Source organism: Euphorbia lathyris, chromosome 4 (genome assembly GCF_963576675.1).
Source record: "Euphorbia lathyris chromosome 4, ddEupLath1.1, whole genome shotgun sequence".
NCBI classification, from domain to species: Eukaryota; Viridiplantae; Streptophyta; class Magnoliopsida; order Malpighiales; family Euphorbiaceae; genus Euphorbia; species Euphorbia lathyris.
Genome location: NC_088913.1, coordinates 51,583,838 through 51,609,150, shown reverse-complemented (window position 1 = coordinate 51,609,150; position 25,313 = coordinate 51,583,838). Strand labels below are relative to the sequence as shown.

Here is a 25,313-nt window from a genome sequence, read left to right as displayed (position 1 = left end):
AGGTGGTTGACAAGATACCAAATTTCAACATCTCTTCAAAAAGAGGTAACTAATCGCTTGCTAATGCAAATCTTCAACATGTCTTTAAAAAGGTGGACTCAATGAGGCAGAGTCGTGCCTACACCAACTTAAGTCCTCAGATGCGATTTGTGGATTCAGTGGATGTGTGTGAGAATCCGTTTGGACATGATCCTCTCGCTTGAACTAGATATCCGCATTAGATTACATGAATACTCAAAATTATTTGTGTAAATTCCAATCAATGTGGACTCAACGGTAAGGAAGCAATTTTTGTGGGAGTTAACCTAAGAACCTACGTTTGATTTTGTTGTTGGAATCCCTATGAGTAGAGTGATATATAAGTTCTCTAATAAGCGCATCTTATGAATTTTCTTTAGAATATTTCAGGAGTATTACACATTTTTTTCTGAACACCAACATCTCTCGTGAAGTGGTATGCAACACTATTTTGATTGATGGGAAACTTTTTGTAAGAAAAAAATATTTGTGTAAATATGAGAATCTGTCAATGTATTTGGAAAAATATTAGGAAAGTTTACATTATTAATATATTGTTCCATGGAATAAAATAATAGTCAAGATTCATCAGCATCCCAGCTATTTTTAACTTTGGGACCAGTAGGTCCTTCTTCTCCAAGAACTTCATTAGGTAAGCTGTTAACAAACTTTTGAAAAGCAGTTTTGAGTTTTCCAGGCAATATTTTCTCCACTTTCTTAATTTCATCATTAAGATCATAACTAATTTTAGGACCCCATTTCCTCATGTAATTCAGCCATCCTGGTTCAACTATGTCTGTACCCAAATACTCAGCAGCCATTACAGAGAATTCATTTCCAGTATCCAAAACCATCTTACTTTTAGCACAATCATTCCTTATTCCAATTCCACCATTTCCTTGTAAAACAAGACCTGGTTTTGAATACATGGCATGCCCATGTAAAGATGCATATCCCACCACTCTGTTACCATTCTGAAATTCAAGCTCTGAAGCATTGAACCATGTCCCTCCACTGTGTTGTGAAAAATACACACCCCATAATTCTCCACTGAAATTGCTTACCCTTAATGTAATATGCTCCCAGTCTCCTACATGTTCTCCAATTTTTCCTAATGGAATATTGATAAGTCCAACTTTAGCCTTTGCAGCTCCATTAAAAGGACAGAAAACCCATATAGCTATGTCTGTAAATGTTGCTCCAAGCATTGGTTTGACATGTAGATATACCTCACTTCCTTCTAAATCTCCTTTCTTCACTCTCTCTTTGGAATTGTTATCCACAGGAAGGTCCAACCAGTACTCACCATCGTTTAAACCGCCTTGAGGAAGGTTGGAGCCGGTCGGGTCGATGGGGATAGGATTGGATTCGTCTCCTTGTTTGTATAGCAATGCTCCATTAGTGAAAAACCAAGTCACCGAAGATGAAAGGTATACCTCATCAGGGTGGAAATATATCAGAGGTGAGTATGCCTGAAAAATTGCCTGAATTTGGTTTAAATTTGGCATATAAGATAGATTTAGGGGGTTAACATTCTTCAAGCAAGAAATGTTGTTAGTGGAATTGCCAATGCCATTTTGAGCCAAAAAAGTGCCAACACTAACACTCATGGCTTGAGTCCCTCTATTGCTTGGTTTGAGACTAAAAATGTTGAAGGCGTTTGGATCAATTGCCTTTCCTGGTCCCCAAATCCATGAGTCAGTCTGGTATAAGTCGGTGAGGTCAGATCGAACGCAACGGAGTATATCTAGAGAAGGTTTGTTTGGAGAATTGGTGACAACAAGGCCGGTGGGTTTGTAACCATCAGGGGCAATAGGTAACCAAAAGTAACCAAATCCATCTTGTTTGATCTTCAAAGATTCACTGCTCCAAATGAGTGTGTAATCAAGAGGTTTTGATAAGGTACCGAGTTGGTCGTCTTTGGCAATAAGAACCCAGCCGTAGAGAGGTGCATTGTTGGATTGAGCATAGCAACCCAACATAAAAAAGCCTTGTGGAATCTGCAAAGGATGAAAGAATGAAGCTCCAACATTATCTGGTCCTCCTTCATGTGTAGCCCATACTTTGTTGAGAGATGAAATTTGACGTAGTTGTAGTTCACCAAGATCAATTGTTCCACTTCCAAAACCTCCGCCTAATTAAGTAAAGAGATTAAATGAGTAAAATGGTTGAGGTGGAATAAGAAATGTAAAGGAATAGTTACCTGAAGGCCAAACAGGCAATGGAGAAGGAAGTTTGAAGGAGGTTTCAATGGGCAAAGCTTTTCTTTTCTTGGAGACATCATCATTCAAGGAAAGACAATTCCCCATTCTTCAAATTAACAACCTACACCTTCAAACCAAAGATTAATATATATATATATAACAGGAGACGTATATTCGGAGGGAATTAGAGCTCATTAAACATATTCCACAATCAAATTTCATTCTAAAATTTGATAAATTAAAATCAAAAATCCAAAACTTAACCAACTATCTATCTATCTATATATATATATATATAATTTATTAAAAATAAGCATATTTTTAAGATATATATAATTATATTTAGTTCACGTTTTCAAAAAAATATTAATATTCTTCATTATTTTTTTTAATAAAATAGAATTTATATTGTACTTTTTTGGAGTAATACATTTGACCAATCAAATTGATGCATACAATTTCATAAGAAATAATTGATATTAAAAAATAAATGTATATAAATGTTATCCGTTGATTGGTTAGATATGTATTGTTCTATCAATTATTAATTTTATGATTACTTTTTGATATAGTACAAAAAGAAAGAATGAGTCTACGAAGAATCAAAGGAATGAACCTACGTCATGAGCCTCCTCCAAATCAACCTAATAAGCTTTAACCCCCCGTAGTAGCCAGAAGCTTTAACCTAAAGCTTAACCAACTAGAGACGTGGATCAATAGACAATCTGTATTTCAAAGATACGCTTATATAATATAAGAGCACACCATATATTATGGAACGATGAAAAGGGAAAGATGTCGAACCCAATTAATAGCCTCAAGACATTCATCATAAGGTGCACACATCCATTCTCTTACTTACTGCTTTCAAGTTATTACTTTCCTCAAAGTATATTAATGACTTAAGTATCGTTGAGGGGAGTCCGAGTTCCCCTTCCTAACTATTTGTTATTAATTTAGGTGTTCTCAAGGCTGGTCGTGGGTGTTATTTGTATTTAAAGTCACGAGAAATTCTACTATGGTCCCGGTCCATTGGACTTTGCCAATAGAACGTGACAATTGTGCACTTTTTTTCTTTATACCAATCATCTCCCAATGAGGTAGTATGATTCTTTTTTTTTCATTGGTTGGGTCCATTGCACCCGCTCCATCGTAAAAGTTCTCTTAAAATCACCACCTTTTAATATTATTTATTTATTATTAACAACTATTATATTTTTTTTGCTTTAATTATCTTGTACCTTTAGTCGAGAGTTCCAACTAATCCAGATTCGATGGATTTGAGTAGATCATCTTCGGGAGGCAAAACTCTAACACAAAAGAGATTCATGCTCTTACAAATGGATGCAATATAGTATCAAAATTATATTAACAGGCTATATATATATATATAGAGGAGAGATCAGGTGTGACACATCTCTTATGGTGTGACAATCCTTATTGTGTGACAAGGACCAATTTTATAATTAACCAAAAGGAGGTGACAAATTTGTAAGATCCCGACTTTTCCAACCTCGTTTTTAAAAAAAATTTTATACCGTTGGACTCGTCTTAATTAAATGGTCATTTTAAGATCCATGATGCTCAAGTAAAAAAAATCCGATGAACGGAATCCGGGTGGGCGTTTTCCGGCAAGCAAAAAAGTGTCTAGAAAATTCTCAAAAAATTTCATAACATGTAAAACATTATTCTAAGAAACGTTAATTCTTAGGTCGAAGCGAGATTTCTTACGGTTTAGTCTCAATAAAACGTTTTCCTTAATTTTATCCATTTTACATGCTTCAACAATTTGTTGGGTAAAAACTGTAAGGAATCTCGCTTTGAGCCAAGAATTAAAGTTTCTTAAAATAATGTTTTACATGTTTTGGAATTTTTTGATAATTTTCTGGATACGTTTTTTGTCCTACTTACGTTGTTCCAAATCAATGTACCATTTGTTCCAACATAATACTTATATTGTTCTAACAGAAAATTGTTTTATTTCTTTTCTTTAAAATACATTTTTCTGACATTTCTAACCTCGTTTTTCGAAAATTTTTATACTATTAGACTCGTCTAAATTAGACAGTCATTTTAAGATCCCTGAAGCTCAAGTAAAACAAATTCCGGTGAACGGAATCCGAGTGGGCGTTTTCTGGCAAGAAAAAAAGTGCCTGGAAAATTCTAAAAAAATTCCAAAAAATGTAAAACATTATTATAAGAAACGTTAATTCTTGGGTCGAAGCGGGATTTCTTACGGTTTATTCCCAATAAAACTTGTTCCTTAATTTTATCCATTTTACATGCTTCAACAATTTATTGGGTCAAAACTGTAAGGAATTTCGCTTTGAGCCAAGAATTAAAGTTTCTTAAAATGATGTTTTACATGTTTTTCGAATTTTTTGATAATTTTCTGGAGACATTTTTTGTCCTACTTATATTGTTCCAAATCAGTGTACCATTTGTTCCAACATAATACTTGCATTGTTCCAACAGAAAAATGTTTTATTTCTTTTCTTTAAAATACATTTTCCCGACATTTCTAACATTGTTTTTCAAAAAATTTTATACTATTAGACTCGTCTAAATTAGACGGTCATTTTAAGATCCCTGAAGCTCAAGTAAAAAAAATTTCGGTGAACGTAATCCGGGTGGGCGTTTTCTGGCGAGAAACAAAGTGCCCTGAAAATTCTCAAAACATTCCTGAAAATGTAAAACATTATTCTAAGAAATTTTAATTCTTGGGTCGAAGCGGGATTTATTACGGTATAGTCCCAACAAATTATTGAAGCATGTAAAATGGATAAAATTAAGGAAAAATTTTTATTGGGACTAAACCGTAAGAAATCCTATTTCGACCGAAGAATTAAAGTTTCTTAGAATAATGTTTTACATTTTTTGAAATTTTTTGAGAATTTTCAGGGCATTTTTTTTCTCGCCGGAAAGCGCCCACCGAATTCCGTTCACCGGAAATTTTTTACTTGAGCTTCAGGGATCTTAAAATGACCGTCTAATTTAGACGAGTCTAATAGTATAAAAATTTTCGAAAAACGATGTTAGAGATGTCGGGAAAATGTATTTTAAAGAAAAGAAATAAAACAATTTTCGCTATCCTCTCTTTCATTTTATTTACCAATTTGCCACTTTGCCCTTTTTAATTATCATCAAAACTACATAGTTTTGTTATGTCACACAAGAACTTAAGCCCTTGTCACGCTGGATCTCACCCATATATATATATATATATAATTTATTTATTTTGGTTGTATGGTGCGTTTTTAATTGTTAATTAATTTGAAAAAAGAAGTGATTAAGTGATGATAAGCAGCATCCTTAAAGGAAAGTATTGAATACTTTAGGAAAGTTTGAAAAAGCAGTAGGGGAATGGAAATGACGTACACCCTTAAATTTGATGCTTGCGTAGACACTTTGCTCATCTTCTCTTCTCTTTTAAACCACGTACTCCTAACTTTGATGTGAATAATAATGGCAAATAGATAACTACTTCCTGTCGTCGTATATAGATAATAGGGTAAAGTACAAAAAAAAAAAAAAAATCTCGTGGTTTGCCTTATTTACAAATAAAGGTCTGTAGTTTAAAAGTTTGTAAATAGAGGTATATGGTTTGCTTTTTTTTATAAAGTATATAAAATTAAACTTTTAAGTAATTAATGATAATAAGAGCGTTTTTTTAATTTTTTTAATTACATTTATATATTGACAAAACATAGGTCCTAAAGTATAAAATGACCTTAAATATCAATTTAGTTCATAAACTGTCAGATTAGTAAAAAACGTGAAATTCCACCATATTATTTATTGTTTCGATTTAGAAAGTTGTTTTTTTCGGAGGTTGTGTTTTGATGATATGTAAGAATAATTTTTTTAAGATAAAAATGTATTTAGTTGTAATTAGAACTTAACTGTATAATTGTAATACTTTGTTTTGTAAATAAAACATACCACAGACTTTTATTTGTAAACTTTTAAACCACGTGCTTCTGTTTGCAAATTGGACAAACCATAAGGGTAAATTACATACGTGGTGTACAACTTTTACCCTAAATCACACTTTGGTGTACAACCAAAATTTTGTCACACTAAACCGTACGAACTTCAGGGAACCTCTCACTAAAGTGTACAGCCGGTTTTTATGACCGGTCAACGCTGGTCAAAGTTGCCATATCATCATTTTTTATTATAGCATTAAAAAAAGTGGGACCCACTCTTTATAGAATTACTAAAATAATCTTATCCCTTATAAATTTACTAAATTACCCTCATCTTCTTCCTTCAACCCCTCTTTCTCTCTCTCTACCATTGCCCTCTCTCACTCCTCTCTCTACCATTTCATCTATGCTATTTATGTGCCTTAGGAATATTTCCCGGGGAAGGACCAAAACAGAAAAATTGACACACAAACATGAAAAAAATCCAATAAAAAGAAAAAAATAGCAGCAACCCACATAACCCATTAAAATAGTGAGATGGGTACCCATAATTCTTCATCAATTACAGACTCTCGAGCCACAAATTGGCCAAAATCAAGCTTGTTTTCATCTAACAATTCCTATTCTGGTACTTGAAGGCGGTCAAATCGCAGATCAAGTAGCCTTGAGGTCAATTGTAAGAACTTGATAAGAACTAGTTAGCAAGTAAGAACTTGATAAGAACTTGAGGTCAATTCCTTTTTCTAATCATATCCCTTATTTACCTTAATCTGAAGAAATGATTGACATGTTGCTTCTGTTAAATGTTGTTAGCTTCTCTTCAAATGAGGATTGGCTAATCATAAAATTAACTTTGGTTTCTAACCTAGGTGCATAGCTTCTCTCCAATTTCGTCTCAAAATGGCTCATAAGCTTAAGAAAGTGACCAACTCATTACGAAATTTTTGAAGTCAAGCCCTTCAGTTTGAGTTTATCCAACGAAACATGGTGGATCTGCCTCGAAATAGGTTCAAAACAGACTCAATCCTTGACAACCCAGTTGTTGTTTGGGAAGGACATTGATGTCTGTAAGATTGTCAACCTGCTAACTAGTTCTTGTGTTCTTACCAATTAAAATATTCCTATGGCACATAAATAGCATAGATGAAATGGTGGAGAGAGGAGTGAGAGAGAGCAATGGTAGAGAGAGATGGGTTGAAGGAAGAAGATGAGGGTAATTTAGTAAATTTATAAGGGATAAGGCTATTTTAGTAATTCTATAAAGAGTGGGTCTCACTTTTTTAATGCTATGATAAAAAATGATGATGTGGCAACTTTGACCAGAGTTGACCGGTCATAAAAACCGGCTGTACACTTTAGTGGGAGGTCACCTGAAGTTCGTACGGTTTAGTGTGACAAAATTTTAGTTATACACCAAAGTGTGATTTAGAATAAAAGTTGTACACCACGTATGTAATTTACCCCAAACCATAAGCATTTTTTTCGTACTTTTCCCTAGATAATAAGAGAGTAAATTGCATACGTGGTGTACAACCTTTACCCTAAATCACACTTTGGTGTACAACCAAAATTTTATCACACTAAACCGTACGAACTTCAGGTAACCTCCCACTAAAGTGTACAACCGGTTTTTATGACCGGTCAACGCTGGTCAAAGTTGTCACATCATCATTTTTCATTATAACATTAAAAAAAGTAGGACCCACTCTTTATAGAATTACTAAAATAGCTTTATCCCTTATAAAATTACTAAATTACCCTCATCTTCTTCCTTCCTCTCTCTTTACCATTTCTCTCTCACTACTCTCTCTACTATTTCTCTCTCTCCTAAAATTCTCTCTAAATCTACAACTATTAATCTCTCTCTGAACTAGAATTTGGAATATGCTGCAGTAGTTATTATCACAATTTTTTAAGCATATTTCCTGAATCGGTGGTATCGCAATTCGAATCTAATAACAGTGGTTTCAGGTTAATTCAATATGCCCAAAAACAAATCTTCAAAGACCAGTGTGGTGGCAGAAGAAGCCATTGCTTTAGAACCTACAAAGCCCTATTCAACACCAAAGAAACCTAGCATGACATTGATGACATCTTTGCTGGAAAGAAGAGGAAGAAACCTGAAAATGAAAAGAATGAGAATGAATCCGAGAAATCAAAATCAGTGATAAAGAAGAAGAAGAAAAAGAAAAAGAAGAGTAAAGAAAACGAAGAAGGAAGGTTTACTGATCCACCTTCTAGATCTCCAAAGAAAATAGAAGACGACTTTACTATCTATACAGAAGTTCGTTGGTTTTCTCTGTTTATTTATTTATTTGCATTTATTCAAGCTCTGTTCTTTTCTATTACTGATTCAAGTGCTATGTTGATATTTTATTTATATATTTTCTAAAGCCATAAACGTCTTACTTTCTAGATGCACTGCGAATCTGCGATGGAAGAAGATGAAGGGTTCGTTCCGCGTTTTACTCAACAGGCAGTGGTTAAGGTACCCGACTTTGCCCTTCGATTGTGGTTGTTGCTTTTGATGATTTTCTAGTGTAACCGTTTCTTCTATTGAGAGAGAGAGAGAGAGAGAGAGGAGTGAGAGAGAAATGGTAGAGAGGGAGGGGAGAAGAGAGAGGAGTTGAAGGAAGAAGACGAGGGTAATTTAGTAATTTTATAAGGAATAAGGTTATTTTAGTAATTTTATAAAGAGTGAGTCCCATTTTTTTTAATGTTATAATGAAAAATGATGATGTGGCAATTTTGACCAGCGTTGACCGGTCATAAAAACCGGATGTACACTTTAATGGGAGGTCACTTAAAGTTCGTACGGTTTAGTGTGACAAAATTTTAGTTGTACACCAAAGTGTGATTTAGGGTAAAAGTTGTACACCACATATGTAATTTACCCTAGTAATTCCTATAGTTTTCTTTTTCTCTTTTCTTTTTCTCTGTTTTTAAATCCTCAATTCAGTGATAGAAATTATCTTTTATCCCAATTAAAACTTCTAAAATTATAGAAAACCCTACTTAACTCTTACTAATAAACTCAAAGTAATACTACTGAGTTATAACTCTTTCATATAAAAGATTACATTGTGTGTACAATCTTTAATTTGTTTCATAGTTTATTTTTTATTTTTACACAACTATATACGGTGGTGATCTACATGACCAAAAAAATAACCGATCAAATTAGTCAAATGACATAACTACTTTTCGGGTGTTTGTTTACTTACTTTTCTCTTTCTGTTTGCCATTTTCATGTTAAAAATAAAAGTTTTAGGTGTTTGGTTAGTGAACTACTGTTTGCCTTTTACACGTCAAAAGTAGTTTTTTTCAAAAGTAGAGAATCACTGTTTTTTCGGAAAAACAATTTTTTTCAACAAAAACAACAAACATCGTGTAAACCAAATCGGGCTTTCATCTCCTTACAAATAATACATGGGCATCACTTCATATAAAAAAGACTCTTTTTAGCCTTAGATCCATCTCTTTCCGCTCTGTATTTCAACATCATTGCTATAGGTGCTTCTTCTCTCTTCCAAAAATTCTATACTAAAATAAAGTATCGATGGTAGTGACGGTGGTGGAAGAGAAAGACGAGGAAGAATGTGGTGATTTAGCAGCTTGGATTTCTTGAAATTTGATTTTTTTTCCTTAATTTATCATTTGAACTTCTCTAAAGCTCTTTATTGACTCCGCAGTTGTGAACTGAATTGTTTTGCACTTTGATATTACAACTGCTTCCATGTGTTATGGTATAATTTTGTTGATTTCGACTTGGGAAAAACCTTGAAATTGGCATAGGCAAGTCGAATTCTTCTCTCTTGAAAGTCATTGAAAATTGTGCTTATTCTATGTAATTTTACATATTTTAGGACTTTATTCTCACGCTCAGACCTGTTGCGAGTCCGAATGTAGCTGATGTCCTTTATTTCCTTATCCGGTGATCAAGACCTGATTATTTATAATGAGTTTCATGCTTGACACGAAGGGAGTCAGCAACATAGGTAGGTGGTTGTGAAGCTTTTTTTGAATTGGACTCGTTATCCACAAATTGATTCCTCTTATTTTTCTTTGACGGTTGTTCTTGTTGGTCCCTTATAACGTTACAAGTATAGTTCCAAAGGGGGGTTAGGAACTATTTAAAAATTTTAAGTTAGGGCAGACGTCTTTTTCATGGGAAAAAGGTTTTAACAGCGACGCTGAGTGAATAGCAAGATACTGGCTTAGTCAACTGGTGACTAGGTCAGTTTCTTTACTTAAGTCAAGAGATAGCACTTAGAGTCTATTCCTGAGCTCAGATATTCAATGCGCACAACTCAGCTTGACCTCTTTACTTGGTCAGTTTTTGTTTAAGCAAGCAATAAATATATAAAGGAGTTTAAGGTTAGAAATATGTTACTCAGCAGATTTATCCAGGTTCGGCCTCCAAGCCTACGTCCTGTCCCCGGAACACGTTCCGAGATTTCGAATTCTCTACTAAGCTCTTTAACGGTAGAGCATCAAACCTTTTACAATCTTAGCAACTGAGTATAACAAGAGTACCTTCCTCTATACCTCTACTCAATCGTAATCTCTCGCTGAGTACTATAACCGAGTACTCAGCCTCTCCTTTCTAATTCTAGAAATGATAAGTGTTTGTCCTAAACAACGATTGCTAAGACACCTTAGATGATTGAATAATCACTCTAGACTTTTACACAAAAGATATGAAATTTAGTGTACGATTGCTTTGCTTTTTCTTGCAGAACTTTGCGTAGAAATTTGGTCAGCGTAATGGCTTGATCAAGTTCTGTGTTGAATGAAGCAACTGAAGGGCTCTATTTATAGAGACGTTTGAGGTGTCGGTCATTTCGAATTTCGAAATAACCGTTGGAGGGAAACAACTTCCTGTCATTGTCATCCTGTCTTGCTCAGAGCTCTCGGCCAATCAGATTTGAGTATCTTCTGTCCTCGGTCAGCTTTTGGTCAGCTCGGCAGAATGTCCCTCCATTTATGGTAAGGTCAACTGGATAGCATTCTGTGTCTTCTGAACTTTACCCAAAGTGGAAACACTTTGTCTAGAAGTTGTTCTTAGCTAGCTGCTGTCTTGTACTCTTTGTCGAATCAACTCAACAGCTTCGTCCCGAAGTTGTTCCAGGAAGGTCTTCTAGATCCTTCTTCCGCTGAGTTGCGTTTTGTACATAACGACAACGTTTTGACATACGCGGGCCGAGTTGCCTTAAACTGTTTGACTTGGGCTTTTGACTTCCGTATTGGGCTTTGGGCCTTTTAATCTTTGTGTCTTATAAACAATTTAACTCAACATTGAACAAACACATTAGTAGAATAAATCAAAGCATTTAAACTTAGTGTGTTTAGAATATTTTTAATTACACTTAAACAATTTTGTCAAATCAAAATTATGTGGAAAGGTGTTTCAACAAACTCCCCCATTTTGATGTTGGCAAAACTATTCAGCGAAGAACTCAGTATTGAGCTCCCCCATGATAGTTGACCTAATATAACTTAGCAAACTCCCCCGTCAGGGTTGAGCTACTGACTTAGTTTTACTCTAAACATTTAAAAGTTTAATCGAGTAAGTCTGAGGTCAGTTTTTTAGATATAGGTCAGCTCATGAAACATATTCTATTTTACTCAGTGTTTAAGCGGAAGTTTTAACATTCAGAGGGCGCTGAGTAATTTGTTGTTCAATGAGTCTTATAAGACAATGTTTTATAAACATACAAGTCAATGTCAAACATGTTATCAGCATTGGGTACGATCAATAAGTTTTATAAGCATTAAACATAGTTGATGTACTTGAAGATACATACTAACTTAATACTCAACATCGTATATAATAACTCATAACTCAGGTTTGGAGAAAAAGATGCAAGTATTGATATTAATAGAAGTAATCAGCGTATACAACAAAAGATAAACATACACAAAAAACATATACATAGAGACTACAAACTTAGCATAACTGAGCTAGCCTAATTTCTATTTCTTTTTCTTTTGTTTGGACTGACTAAGCTCATGCTGTGTTCTAGCTTGTTTTTTCTCCCCCGTTTTGTCAGCATCGGGAGGAAGAATCCTAAAGGCGTCGGTTAAGACGGCTCTGGTCAGTTCTGTGGACAGCTCCTTAAGTCTATCGGCGCTTTCATTGACGCCGTCAAAGATAGCAACTCCATCATCTGAGACCTCGGCGGGTATATTGAGTTCAGCAGCGCTGATCATGCTTACTATGAAAGCTTGAGATTTACCTATCCAGGTAAGTGCATCGGACAGACCAACAATGACTTGATGAAAAGTCTTCAGTAAGGAAGTGTCGTAGTATTGACGCTGAATGTTGCTGTGACGTACATGGTTGAAAGTTTGTCTGGTGACAGACAATATCTCATTTTGCTTCATGGCGTCAGTGTCCATCTCTTGTTTGTTCAAGTTCAACAATCGAACAGCCTCTCCAATTTGCTCCACTGAGCATTGAGAATATGAGACCATTTGTTCATTGGTCTTGATTTGCTCAGTGTGAAGCTGAGCAAAGAGCATTTTGACTTCATCAGAAGTTGCATATCACGTGTTCGCAGCTGACAAGGTCTGAATTTGACATTGAAGAGTGTTGAGGTGTTGAACAATTGTCAGCTGGAGCTCAGCCAGCTTTGTGATGGAATCCTACTTAGGTTGCTGTGCTTGAATGGAAACTATGATACTCAGTAAATCCTTGAATCCCTTAACTTCATTGAGAAGCTGAGTTACGTGGGAGAGCTGAGTTGTCTTAATAGTAGAAGACCCAGCAGCAGGTGGAGTGGTTTGATGAAGGTCTTTAATTAATGTTTGCACCGAGTCGATGATTCTTTTACCAGACTCGGTGGCATGCAAGTAGCTGAGAGAGCCTTCATTAGCTTGCCCAGTTTCCTCAGTTTGACCGGTTGGAAGAGGAGTCAGTGGAATAACATGGTCAGTGACTGGAAGTGTGTTTTCAATATGCACTTGAGGCTCGGGTAGAGCTGATTGATCGGCAGAAGTGTTGATTGGAGAAGAAGTAATTCGAATGCTGTCTGTGCTGACTGGAGCAGGGATGTTCTGAGTCAGCACAATGCTTGTAGTAACAGCATTAACGGGAATTTGCTCCATTTGGCTTGTGGAGTTAGCGGAAGCATTCAAGTCGGCATGTTCCTTTGGTGAAGAAACAGAGGCTTGCTTTTCAAGAGAAGCCGATGGAGTAGAAGATGGTTGTTTTCTGAAAAATTTCAGCTTGAGTGTAGAAGGATCTTTGGTCGGCTTCTGGATAGCAAAGTCAGGGACAGTCGGTTTTGGAGCAGGAGGGTCAACGACAGACTTCTGACTTGCCTTAACTAATCTTCTTCTGGGAGGAGGAGTGTCAGCTTGGATAGACTCTCCTGAGTGAGAGGGAGAAGTTTCTTCTTGATCAGCATTAAGCTGGTCAGCTTCTTGTTCATCTCCAGCAGCCAACACAGTATTGGTTGGCTCAGCTTCAACTTCACTAGCTGTCTCCTCGGAGTCAGTATCATCACTGTGTTCTTCTCCTTGTTCATCATCTTCTTCATCCTCGCCATCTAACTCTTCCTCAACTTGTGCAATAAACTGATCATCCAGATGCACATCATCTTCTTGGTGCACAGCTTCGGTTCCTAGACACTGTGTGTAGTGAGAATCACCAGGAACAGCGACGTCAGTGGGGATAGCATCAATAGGGGTCAGCTCTGAAGACTTATTCTTCTTCAGGGGATGCTCTTCTATTTCAGGCTCATCTTGCCTGCTCCTCTTTTCAGCCGACTTAGGTCTTTCCTGACCTTGATGAGTAGCTGACTTCTGCTTCTTAGTCATAGGCTCAGCTTTCTTCGAAGGTGTTCCGACAGCTTTCCTCTTTCGGGCAGCTGGAGCCTTTGTCCTTTTGCCTTGCTTTGGAGCTGTTTCCTCAGCTTGTTGTTCAGCAGCAGCTTTTCCTTTCTTTATTGGCTGATTGAACTTCAAAGCCCTCAGCGAAGCAGCGGTTATCTCAGATCCTTTAACCCTAGTTTCCTCAAATAGATCAATTTGATGATCTAGGAGGATTCTGGTGATGAGCGATCCCAGCCTGAGAGTTCCAGTGCTCCTTTGGAAGCCAGCAATCAAGAATACTGGCATGTTGATCGGCTTGTATGTCAGCATATACCATATGAAGCATTGCTCAAAATTCATTGCTGAGGTAGTGCAGTTGATCTTGGGATAAATGAAGAAGGTCAGTAGATAGTGAGCCATCTTTTCGTGCTGACCCATTGAGGTGCTTGAGACTTCTCCAGAGTGGCCAGCGGGCTTACAGAAGGTGGTATCGTACCCAGTTCCTTCGTGATCCCCAGATCTCCTCAGTTTTGTTCCCTCATTCTTTAACTTCAGCAAGTTAGCAAGATAGGTAGGGTTTATGAAAATGGTCTTTTCCTTTACCACAGTTACCAGATAGTCCTGGTTATCATTGGCAACTCGGAGGTTGTGGTAGAATTCCCTTACTAGGTCAGGGTAGGTGTGGTCTCTAATGGAGAACAGCTCGGTCCATCCATTCTTCGATATCCATTCGCAGAAGGGTTACTCGGATTTTACGAAGTCTTCTGAGACCCATCTAGAGAAGTCTACTTTCCATTCCCTAACGTCTTCAAATACCTTGGTATAGGTTCTGACCTTGGTCAGCTTTCCCTTAGAGGAGGTGGCTTGGCCAGCTTTCCCTTTGCTTGGCGTAGTGACCTTTGTGGTTTCAGGCAAAGTAGTTTGCCTAGAGGGTTCATCGGAACTGGTCTTAGGGTGACCGGCACCGGAGATGTTGACGGAAACTCTTTATTGGTCCCTTGTTTAGTTGCAAGTATAGTTCCAAGGGGGGTTAGGAACTATTTAAACTTTTTTCGCAATTTAGGCAGACTTCTTTTTCTAAAGAAAAAGGTTTGAACAGCGGCGCTGAGTAAACAGCAAGATACTGGCTTAGTCAACAGGTGACTAGGTCAGTTCCTCAGCTTGAGTCAGGAGATAGCACTTGAAGTCTATTCCTGAACTCAGACGTTCAACGCGCACAACTCAACTTGACCTCTTTACTTGGTCAGTTTTGATTATTTAAAGCAAGCAATATAAATTAGGAGTTAAGGTTTAGAAATACTTCACTCAGCAGATTTATCCAGGTTCGGCTTCTTCTAAGCCTACGTCCTGTCCCCGGAACACTTCCGAGATTTCGAATCCTCTACTGAGCTCTTTAAAGGTAGAGCCTCAACCCTTTTACAATATCAGCAATTGAGTATGACAAGAGTACCTTCCTCTATACTTCTACTCAATCATAATCTCTCCGTTGAGTACTTAAAAACGAGTACTCAGCCTCTCCTTTCTATTTCTAGAAATGATAAGTGTTTTTGTCCTAATACAAAGATGTGCTAAGACACTTTAGACGATTTACAATCACTCTAGACTTTTACACAAATATGAAAATGTAGTGTAAGAAATTTGCCTTGCTTCTTGCTTGCAGAACTTGTAGAGATTTGGTCAGCGTAATGGTTTGATCAAGTTCTGTGTGTTGTGAAGCTTGTGATGGCACTATTTATAGAGACGTCTGGTCATTCGGTCATTTCGAATTTCGAAATAACCGTTAGAGGGAAACGGCTATATGTCGTTGTCATCCTGACTTGCACAGAGCTCTCGGCCAATCATAATCGTGTATCTTCTGTCCTCGGTCAGCACAGCAGATGGTCTCTCCTTTTATGGTAAAGTCAACTGGACAGCATACTGTGTCGTCTGAACTTTGCCAAAAGAGGAAACACTTTGTCTGGAAGTTTTCCTTTGCCAGCTGCTGTCTTGTACGCTTTGTCGAGACTACTCAGCAGCTTCATCTTGAAGTTGTTCCCGAAGGTCTTCTAGATCCTTCCGATTGCTGAGTTGCGTTTTGAACAAAAAACGGCAGCGTCTTGACATACGCGGGCCGAGTGTACTGAGTTGTTTAACTTGGGCCTTGGTTTCCGTATTGGGCTTGGGCCTTCCAATCCTTATGACTTATAACATTTATACTCAACATTGAACAAACACATTAGTAGAATAAATCAAATCATTTAAACTTAGTGTGTTTAGGATATGTGTTATAATTTATATTTAAACAATTTTGTCAAATCAAAATTATGTGGAAAGGTATTTCAACAAACTCCCCCATTTTGATGTTGGCAAAACTATTCAGCAAGGCATTCAGTATGAGCTCCCCCATGATAGTTGACCTTATATCATTCAGCAAACTCCCCCGTAAGGGTTGCACTACTGACTTAGTTTTAATTGCATCATTTAAGAATTTAAATGAGTGAGTCTAAGGTCAGTTTTTAGGTGTAGGTCAGCTATATTACATATTCTATTTACTCAGTGTTAAGCGGAAGTTTTAGATATACAGAGTGCGCTGAGCAAATTATTGTTCAATGAGTTCTTTATCAGAATGTTTCATAAGATCATAGTATGATGTCAAACATGTTATCAGCATATCATTTAGTCAATAAATATTATAAGTGTTAAGTATGGCTGATGAAGATACAAAGTAACTCAGTACTATAAAAGCATATATCATAACTCAGTATTGAAATCAGGAAATAAAGTATGATATATATATTGAGAGAAGTCAGCAAGTATATAGACAAAAGAAGTAAACTAGACAAAATGGGTTACACAGATGTGGCTTAAGCATGCTAGTCTATCTATTTCTTTTTCTTGCCCTGTGACTGACTTCACTCGTACTGACGTCGCTCATGCTGAGCTCTAGCAGCTTGCGCTTTCTCCCCCGTTTTGTCAACTTCAGGGAGCTTGAACGCATCGGTTAAGACAGCACGAGAAAGTTCTTGTGAAAGCTCTTTTAGTTTGTCAGCACTTTCGTTTACGCCATAAAAAATGGCAACCCCATCAGTTGAGACTTCTACTGGTATATGAAGATCAGCAGCACTGAGCATATTTACACTGAAGGCTTGAGTTTTGGCTTGCCAGATGAGAGCTTCAGAGAGGCCAGCGAAGACTTGGTGGAATGTCTTCAGAAGTGCTGAGTCATAGTGATGTCGTTGAATATTATTATGACGGATATGGTTGAAGGATTGTTGTGCGAGGGACAACAATTCATTCTGCTTCAACGCGTCAGTATCCATTTCTTGCTTGTTCAGGTTAAGTAGCCTGACAGCCTCACTGATTTGCTCAACTGAGCACTGACTATAGGACACCATTTGCTCATTTGTCTTGAGTTGCTCAGTATGCAGCTGAGCAAAAAGCATCTTCAGTTCTGAGGAAGTGGCGTAGTCAGTGTTCACAGCAGATTACCTCTGGACTTGCTGATGTAGCGAGTTCAGATGTTGAATTGTGGACAGTTGAATCTCTGCCAACTTGGCAAGTGAGTATTGCTTTGCTTGCTGGGCTTGAAATGATAAGACGACATTCAGCAGGTCCTTGAGTCCCTTGACTTCGTTGAGAAGTAGAGTGACTTGGGAGAGCTGAGTTGTCTCTGGGAATGAGGATCCAGCAGCAGGTGAAGTAGACTGTTGAAGATCTTGGATAAGAGCTTGCACTGAGTCGATGAGCTTCTTACCGGACTCAGTGGCATCCCTATGTACATCCGTATGACCAGAAGAGAAGGGTGTGAGAGGAGTACCCTGGTCAGTGACAAGATGAGTTTGCTCAATCTGCACTTGAGATGGAGGAATTGTTGTGTGATCGGCAGAGAGATTGGTTGTAGAGGTGTTAACTCGAACACTGTCTGTGCTGACGGCAGAAGGATGGGGAGTCAGCACCATGCTTGAGGAGACAGCATGAGCAGTGGTCGGTTCAACCTGACTGGTTGAAGTAGTGGAAGTATGATGCTCGGCATGTTCCTGTTGAGAAGAAACAGAGGCTTGTTTTTCCAACGGCGTTGTAGTAGAGGAAGTTGAGGGCCGTTTGAAAAATTTTAATTGGACGGTAGAAGGATCCTTTGTTGTCTTGGAGAGGACAAGTTCAGGAATAGATGGTGATTGCAAAGGGGGTTCACTGACCATTTTCTCACTGGCCTTAACCAGCTTTCGCCTTCTACGTGGTGGAGAGGTATGATGAGCAGGTTCTTCTGAGTGAGTAGGTTCTTTTTCCTCATTATGGGTCTGGTCAGCTTGATCCACTTGCTCAATTCCAGCAGCTAACTAAGTGTCAGTCTGCACAGCTCCACCAGCTAACCTAGTGTTAGCGTCCTCAGCTTCAATTTCGCTGTCATACTCTTCAGACTCCTCAGCGTCATCCTGACCGCTGGTTTCATCGTCTTCTTCTTCTTCTTCAGTATTATCTCCATCAAGTTCTTCCTCAACTTGGGAGATGAAGTGGTCATCTAACTGGACCTCAGGTTCCTCAGCATCAATACCTTGGCATTGAGTGAAATGAGAATCACCTGGTACAATAAAATCTGTCGGCATGACGTCGAGAGGTGCCAGTGTTGAAGACTTCTGCTTCTTCTGAGATAGCTCAGCAGCTTCCTCAGTGTCAGGCTCATCTTCCCTGCTTCTCTTCTCAGCTGACTTTCCAGCTGACCTCTGCCTCTTTACTGGAGACACAACATTAGGTGCCTCAGCAGATTTTCTCTTGCGAGAAACCGGGGCCTTATTAGTTCTTCGCCCTTTCTTAGGCTCAGCAATAGTCTCCTCAGTCTGATCAGCTTGGCCAGCAGCAGCAGCAGCTTTTCCTTTCTTCAAGAGCTGTCCAAATTTAAGTGCCCTCAGCGAGGCAGCTGTGATTTCGGTTCCTCTAAAAGATTCCTCACCTTCGAGGTCAATCTTGTGGTCGATGAGGATCCTGGTGATGATTGATCCCAACCTCATTGTACCCGTGCTGCGTAGGAACCCAGCAACTAAGAAAACTGGCATGTTGATGGGGGTGTACGTCAGCATGTGCCATATGAAGCACTGTTCAAAGTTGGTTGCTGATGTAGTGCAGTTGATCTTTGGGTAAATGAAATAGCTCAGCATGTAGTGAGCCATCTTCTGATGCTGTCCCATCGAAGATGCTGAGATCTCTCCTGAGTGACCCTCAGGTTTGCAGAAGGTATGGATGTAGTCGGTCTTGTCCTGATCTCCTGACTTTCTCAGCCTTACTCCTTCAGTTTTGAGCTGGAGGAGATTTCCTATGTACAGAGGGTTGATGAAGATGGTTTTCCCTTTTACTTCAGTGCTCAGGTAGTCGGCGGAGTCACTGGCAACCTTGAGGTTGTGGTAAAATTCCCTCACTAGGTCAGGATATGTCTCATCCCTGACCGAGAACATCCCAGTCCATTCATTCTTGGAAATCCACTCAGCAAATGGTTGTTCGTTCTGTACAAAGTGCTCCGAAACCCATCTAGAGGGTTCTACCTTCCATTCACGTACATTGTCGAAGACCTTTGAGTAGGTCCTGATCTTAATAGCTTTCCCTTGGCCAGAGGTTTGGCCAGTTTTACCCTTGCTCGGTGTAGAGGGGTTTCGTGAAGGTTCATCGGAGCTGGACTTTTGGTGGCCGGCACCGGAGACGTTGAAGGATAGCTTAGTCATTCTTTTAAGATGGAGAGAATAGAGGTATTTGAGAGACAGAAATTTGAGTAATTTCTTAGCCTTAAGAATTTGTCAAGCGTAAAGAGTAAAAAATGGGGAAATGCCCATAATTTATAGACAAGTTGAACGGTGTGGATCTTAACCAAATCCATGTGTCAGTTTTGCCTTGGGATTATGTACCGATAAGGATCCTGGCATTTATGACACATTACAGCGAATACGTCATCCTAGGTTATACGCGTGCTTGGCATTTATGCTAACAGATTAATCACTCAGTATTTAGAATGTCAAGCGTTTGATATTCTAAGTGGTTAGTGCATTATTTAAGGATGATTTTAAGTTCAAGTTCTAAACTAATTTACTCAGTGTGCAAGTTTACTCAGTATTGTATATTCAGTCAGTTTCAAGGAGATACTCAGCAAACAATAAATCATTCAGCATGTAATTCACTCAGCATTCAATATTCATTTAGCACAGGAATTTACTGAAGAGGATTAAACATACCAATTGCTTCTCTCAGTATGCTGAACTGCTCACGTGCCAGTGGCTTCATGAAGATATCCGCAAGCTGTTCGTCCATTGGGACAAAGGTCAGCTTAATCTCACCCTTGAGTACATGGTCTCTAATGAAGTGATGTCGGATGCTGACATGCTTCATTCTGCTGTGTTGTATTGGGTTCTTGGACAGATCAATTGCACTTTTGTTGTCACATTTGACCTCAATTGTCTTCGTTTGAACACCATAATCTTCAAGTTGTTGCTTGATCCACAGGACTTGAGCAACACAGTGACCAGCAGCAATGTACTCAGCTTCAGTGGTGGACAAGGCTACTGACGCCTGCTTTTTGCTGAACCAGGATACAAGACAGCTTCCTAAAAAGTGGCATCCTCCAGAGGTGCTTTTACGTTCCAGCTTATCTCGTCTATAGTCAGCGTCAGTGTATCCGATAAGTGTAAAATCATGAGTATTTGGATACCACAAACCTGCGTCCACTGAGCTTTGCAAGTATCTAAGGATTCTTTTTACAGCAATGTAATGAGATTCCTTAGGGTTAGATTGATATCTAGCACAGTAGCATACTGAAAACTGAATGTCCGGTCTACTGGCTGTTAAGTAAAGTAGAGAGCCTATCATACCTCGATATAACTTGCTGTCTACTGACTTACCATTCTCATCAGCGCAGAGGACAGTGTCAGTGCCCATAGGAGTGGATATTGGCTTGCAATTTTCCAAGTCATATTTCTTTAAGATCTCCTTGGCATATTTTGCTTGACTGATGAAGATGCCATTGTTTCCTTGTTTAATTTGAAGACCGAGGAAGAAGTTGAGTTCTCCCATCATAGACATTTCAAACTCAGTCTGCATTTGTTTGCTAAACTCCTTGCACATTGATTCGTTAGTTGCACCAAATATTATATCATCAACATAAATTTGGGCCAGCAGGGTATCTTTACCCTTTTTCTTAATGAATAAGGTTGTATCAGCTTTGCCCCTGACGTAATTTCTAGTCAGCAGGAAACTGGTCAGCCTCTCGTACCAAGCACGTGGTGCTTGCTTGAGGCCGTACAGAGCCTTTTTGAGTTTGTAAACATGGTTTGGGAACTTAGGGTCCTCAAAACCTGGAGGTTGATTTACATAAACCTCCTCGTTTATAACTCCATTAAGAAATGCACTTTTGACATCCATTTGGAATAATTTAAAATTCATGTAAGATGCATATGCACATAATATTCTAATTGCCTCCAGCCTTGCCACTGGGGCAAAGGTCTCACCGTAGTCTATACCTTCTTACTGACTGTAGCCCTGAGCTACAAGCCTTGCTTTGTTCCTGACTACGTTTCCTTGTTCGTCCATTTTGTTCCTGAAGACCCATCTTGTTCCGATGGTCTTTTGACTCTTTGGATGAGGCACTAACTCCCATACATCATTTCTTCGAAATTGATCGAGCTCCTCTTGCATTGCGTTCATCCAGAATTCATCGTACTCAGCTTCAGCGAAATTCTTCGATTCTTGTACTGAGACGAAAGCAACATTGCTGAGGTATTTCCTGAGTTGATTCCTCGTCATCAGGGTATTCCCAGCAGAATCAAGGATTGCACTTTCGGAGTGCCCTTTAGGAATCCTTATTTCTTTGGGTAGATTCATGTCTTGTGCTGTTCCTGTTTCAACAATCTCTGCAGAAGTAGATGGGTCAGTAAAAGTAATCTTAGGTTCACTCTTACTCTTGGTCAGCCTTTTCGTGAATGACTCAGTAGCTGGTTCTGAGTCAGCGATGGTTACTGAGTTTGGATCATCTTCGGTCAGCGGCTGGTATCTACCTGCAGGGTCAGTTTCATCGAACTCTACATGTATTGACTCTTCTAAAACTTGAGTTCGCTTATTAAAAACTCTGTATGCTTTGCTGTTTGTTGAGTAGCCCAGAAAGATAGCTTCATCAGCTTTTGAATCAAACTTTGCTAAGCTATCTTTGGTATTTAAAATAAAACATCTACAGCCAAAGGCACGAAAGTATCCAATATTGGGCTTTCGTCCTTTCCAAAGTTCATAGGGGGTTTTCTTGAGTATAGGTCTAACTAGAGCCCTATTAAGAATGTAGCATGCTGTGTTAACAGCCTCACCCCAAAAATACTTTGGAAGCCTATGCTCATCCAGCATTGTCCTGACTATTTCAACCAGAGTTCTGTTCTTCCTTTCTACAACCCCATTTTGCTGAGGTGTTCTAGGAGCAGAAAAATTGTGGTCAATGCCGCTGGCTTCACAGAATTCAACAAACTTTTGGTTTTTGAATTCTCCACCGTTATCACTACGGATATGAGCTAATTTTAGGTCTTTTTCATTTTCAATTTTTCTAACCAAATTTGAAAATGTCTCAAAGGTCTCATCCTTGCTGGTCAGCAAGATAACCCACGTATACCGAGAGAAATCATCTAGAATGACCAAGGAAAATCTTCTTCCACCCAGACTCAGCGGCTGGACTGGACCAAAGAGATCCAAGTGTAGTAATTCTAACGGACGTTTAGTTGAGACAATGTTTTTACTGTGAAAAGATTGTTTGGTTTGTTTTCCAGCTTGGCAAGCGTGGCATAATTGATCTTTTTGGAATTTAAGTTCAGGCAGTCCCTCAACCAATTGCTTTCTTGCTAGTTTGGCCAGGAGGTCCATGCTTACATGACCAAGTCTCCTGTGCCATAGCCAGGAATTTTCTTCCTTTGTTACTAAGCACACAGTTTTTGAAAACTTTTTCTCTAAGTCTAGCATAAAGACATTATCTATCCGAGGGGCAGTTAAAATTAACTCATTAGTTTTACCCTCGTATATTTTACATCCAGTAGCATCAAATATAACTTTTCTCCCATTGTCACATAGCTGAGCTACGCTGAGTAAGTTATATTTGAGTCCGCTGACTAGGGAGACAGATTCAATAGTAGGATTACCTCCGATGGTTCCTGAGCCTACTATCTTACCCTTCTTGTTGTCTCCAAAACTTACACTCCCTCTTCGTTTACGTTCAAACGTGATGAACTGAGTTTCATCACCCGTCATATGCCTTGAGCATGCGCTGTCAATATACCACATCTTTGACTTCTCGGCACATCTCAGGCTTACCTGCATTGTAACTAGTTACTTTTAGGTACCCAATTCTTTTTGGGTCCTGACTTGTTAGGTGCAACAGGTATAGCATCATATTTTATTTTATGACGACATACATGGACAGTATGGCCATTCTTTCCACAGAAGTCACAACTGACCTTCTGTTTAGGGTTTTTTACTGACTTGTCAGCACCCCAGTGCTGAGCATGCCAGCACACTTTAGTAGTGTGTCCTAACTTCCCACAAAAGTCACACTGGACTTTTCGCTGGGGATTCCATCTCTGCTGAGTACCTTGGTACTGAGTTCTCAGAGGAATGTTATTTTTCTTAGGAACCTTTAGTTGGTTCTGGATGGTTGTGACGTCCTTCCTCAGTTTCTTTGAAACTGTTTGGACTTCAGACACATACTCATGCATGATCTTCATGTTATCATGCAGAGTCGAGTTGTCCTGAAGAAGGTATCTGAGGTCACTCAGTTTGACCTCTTCCACTTCGTCACAGCGCCTGCTGAGTGCTCTAACCTTTTTATTACACTTCTTAACAAGTGTATAGAGATCACTCAGGGCATTAACCATATCGTTTCTGAGCTGGGGAAGAGAAATTACCTCATTTGATTGCTCTTCATCGTCTGATGCGATGGATGGGTCAGCATGCTTAGAGACGCATGGATCAGCAAGTTCGTCAGCCATAAAGCATATCTTCGCTGACTCGGTGGCCTCAGTTTCTGTTGATGAAGATTCATCACTGTCACTCCAAGTAGCCACCATTGCCTTCTTCCCACTCTTCTTGTCTTTCCTCAGCGTGGGGCAGTTTGACTTAATATGGCCAGCTTGATGGCACTCAAAGCATGTAATGGGCTTTGAGCTGTCCTTTCTGTATTTGCTGTCGCTTGAGTCAGCCTTATACTTATCAAACTTTTTGTAAGGCTTTTTAGAATATTTGTCGTTCTTCCTGAACAGCCTCTTCATCTTTCTTGTGAACATGGCCATCTCCTCATCATCAGTTGAACTCCCGTCAGTGGAGTCAGCCTTCATGACAAGTGACTTCTGCTTCTTGTCATCAGATTTTTCCTTCACCTCAAAGTTTTTCATGGATATCTCATGGGTCAGCAATGAACCGATGAGTTCGTCATATTTGTAGGTGGTTAAATCCTGAGCTTCCTCAACTGCTGTCTTCTTTGCTTGCCAGTCTTTTGGAAGACTCCTGAGTATCTTTTTGACTTGTTCTTCCTCAGTGAAGATTTTCCCAAGTCTCTTGAGCTCATTAATGATGTTGGTGAACCTTGCGTTCATGTCTGAAATGCCCTCATCATTGTTCATCTCGAACAGCTCGTACAGTCTCATCTGCTGATTCACCTTGGATTCTTTTACTTTGTTTGTTCCCTCGTAGGTGACTTCCAGCTTCTTCCAGATCTCTTGTGCCGACTCACAACCTGAGATTTTGTTATATTCTGCAGCATCGAGCGCACAGTGAAGCATATTGATAGCCGAAGCATGGTTTTGAAGCTTCTTAAGATCATCCTCTGTCCATTTGGCCTCAGCTTTTATAACTGTTTGGCCAGCCACAACCTCAACAGGTACAAACGGCCCTTGGACTATAGATAGCCAGGCACTCATGTTTGTAGCCTGAATGAAGTTTTTCATCCTATTCTTCCAGAAGGTATAGTTTGACCCGAAGAATAGGGGAGGCCTAGACAGCCCCTCAGGCAGTATTTGAGTTGGTTGGTTTCCAGGGAGAAACCGAGTGCTGTTTTCGCCCATGGTAGGGATCAGCTCAAGGTTGTTAGACCTTTTAAAGTGAGCTTTTAGGCTCTGATACCACTTGTTAGTCCCTTGTTTAGTTGCAAGTATAGTTCCAAGGGGGGGGGGGGTTAGGAACTATTTAAACTTTTTTCGCAATTTAGGCAGACTTCTTTTTCTAAAGAAAAAGGTTTGAACAGCGGCGCTGAGTAAACAGCAAGATACTGGCTTAGTCAACAGGTGACTAGGTCAGTTCCTCAGCTTGAGTCAGGAGATAGCACTTGGAGTCTATTCCTGAACTCAGACGTTCAACGCGCACAACT

At 38.9% G+C, this 25,313-nt stretch overlaps 1 protein-coding gene across 1 annotated transcript; it reads right to left on the bottom strand.

Moving 5' to 3' along the window:
* Positions 1-504: 504 nt before the first annotated feature.
* Positions 505-2,376, bottom strand: LOC136226628 (hypothetical protein At1g04090-like). Its single transcript, XM_066015215.1, has 2 exons — positions 2,222-2,376; positions 505-2,152 (listed from the first exon to the last, which is right to left on the bottom strand). Exons 1-2 carry the CDS (start codon positions 2,325-2,327, stop codon positions 597-599), a joined length of 1,662 nt encoding a protein of 553 aa, XP_065871287.1. The 5' UTR covers positions 2,328-2,376; the 3' UTR covers positions 505-596.
* Positions 2,377-25,313: the final 22,937 nt, after the last annotated feature.

Excerpts from the sequence above, each read along its gene's own strand:
- LOC136226628 (XM_066015215.1), bottom strand. The coding sequence starts at position 2,327 with ATGGGGAATTGTCTTTCCTTGAATGATGATGTCTCCAAGAAAAGAAAA. Across the intron at positions 2,153-2,221 it reads ATTGCCTGTTTGGCCTTCAG|GCGGAGGTTTTGGAAGTGGA; the intron begins GTAACTATTCCT and ends TTACTTAATTAG.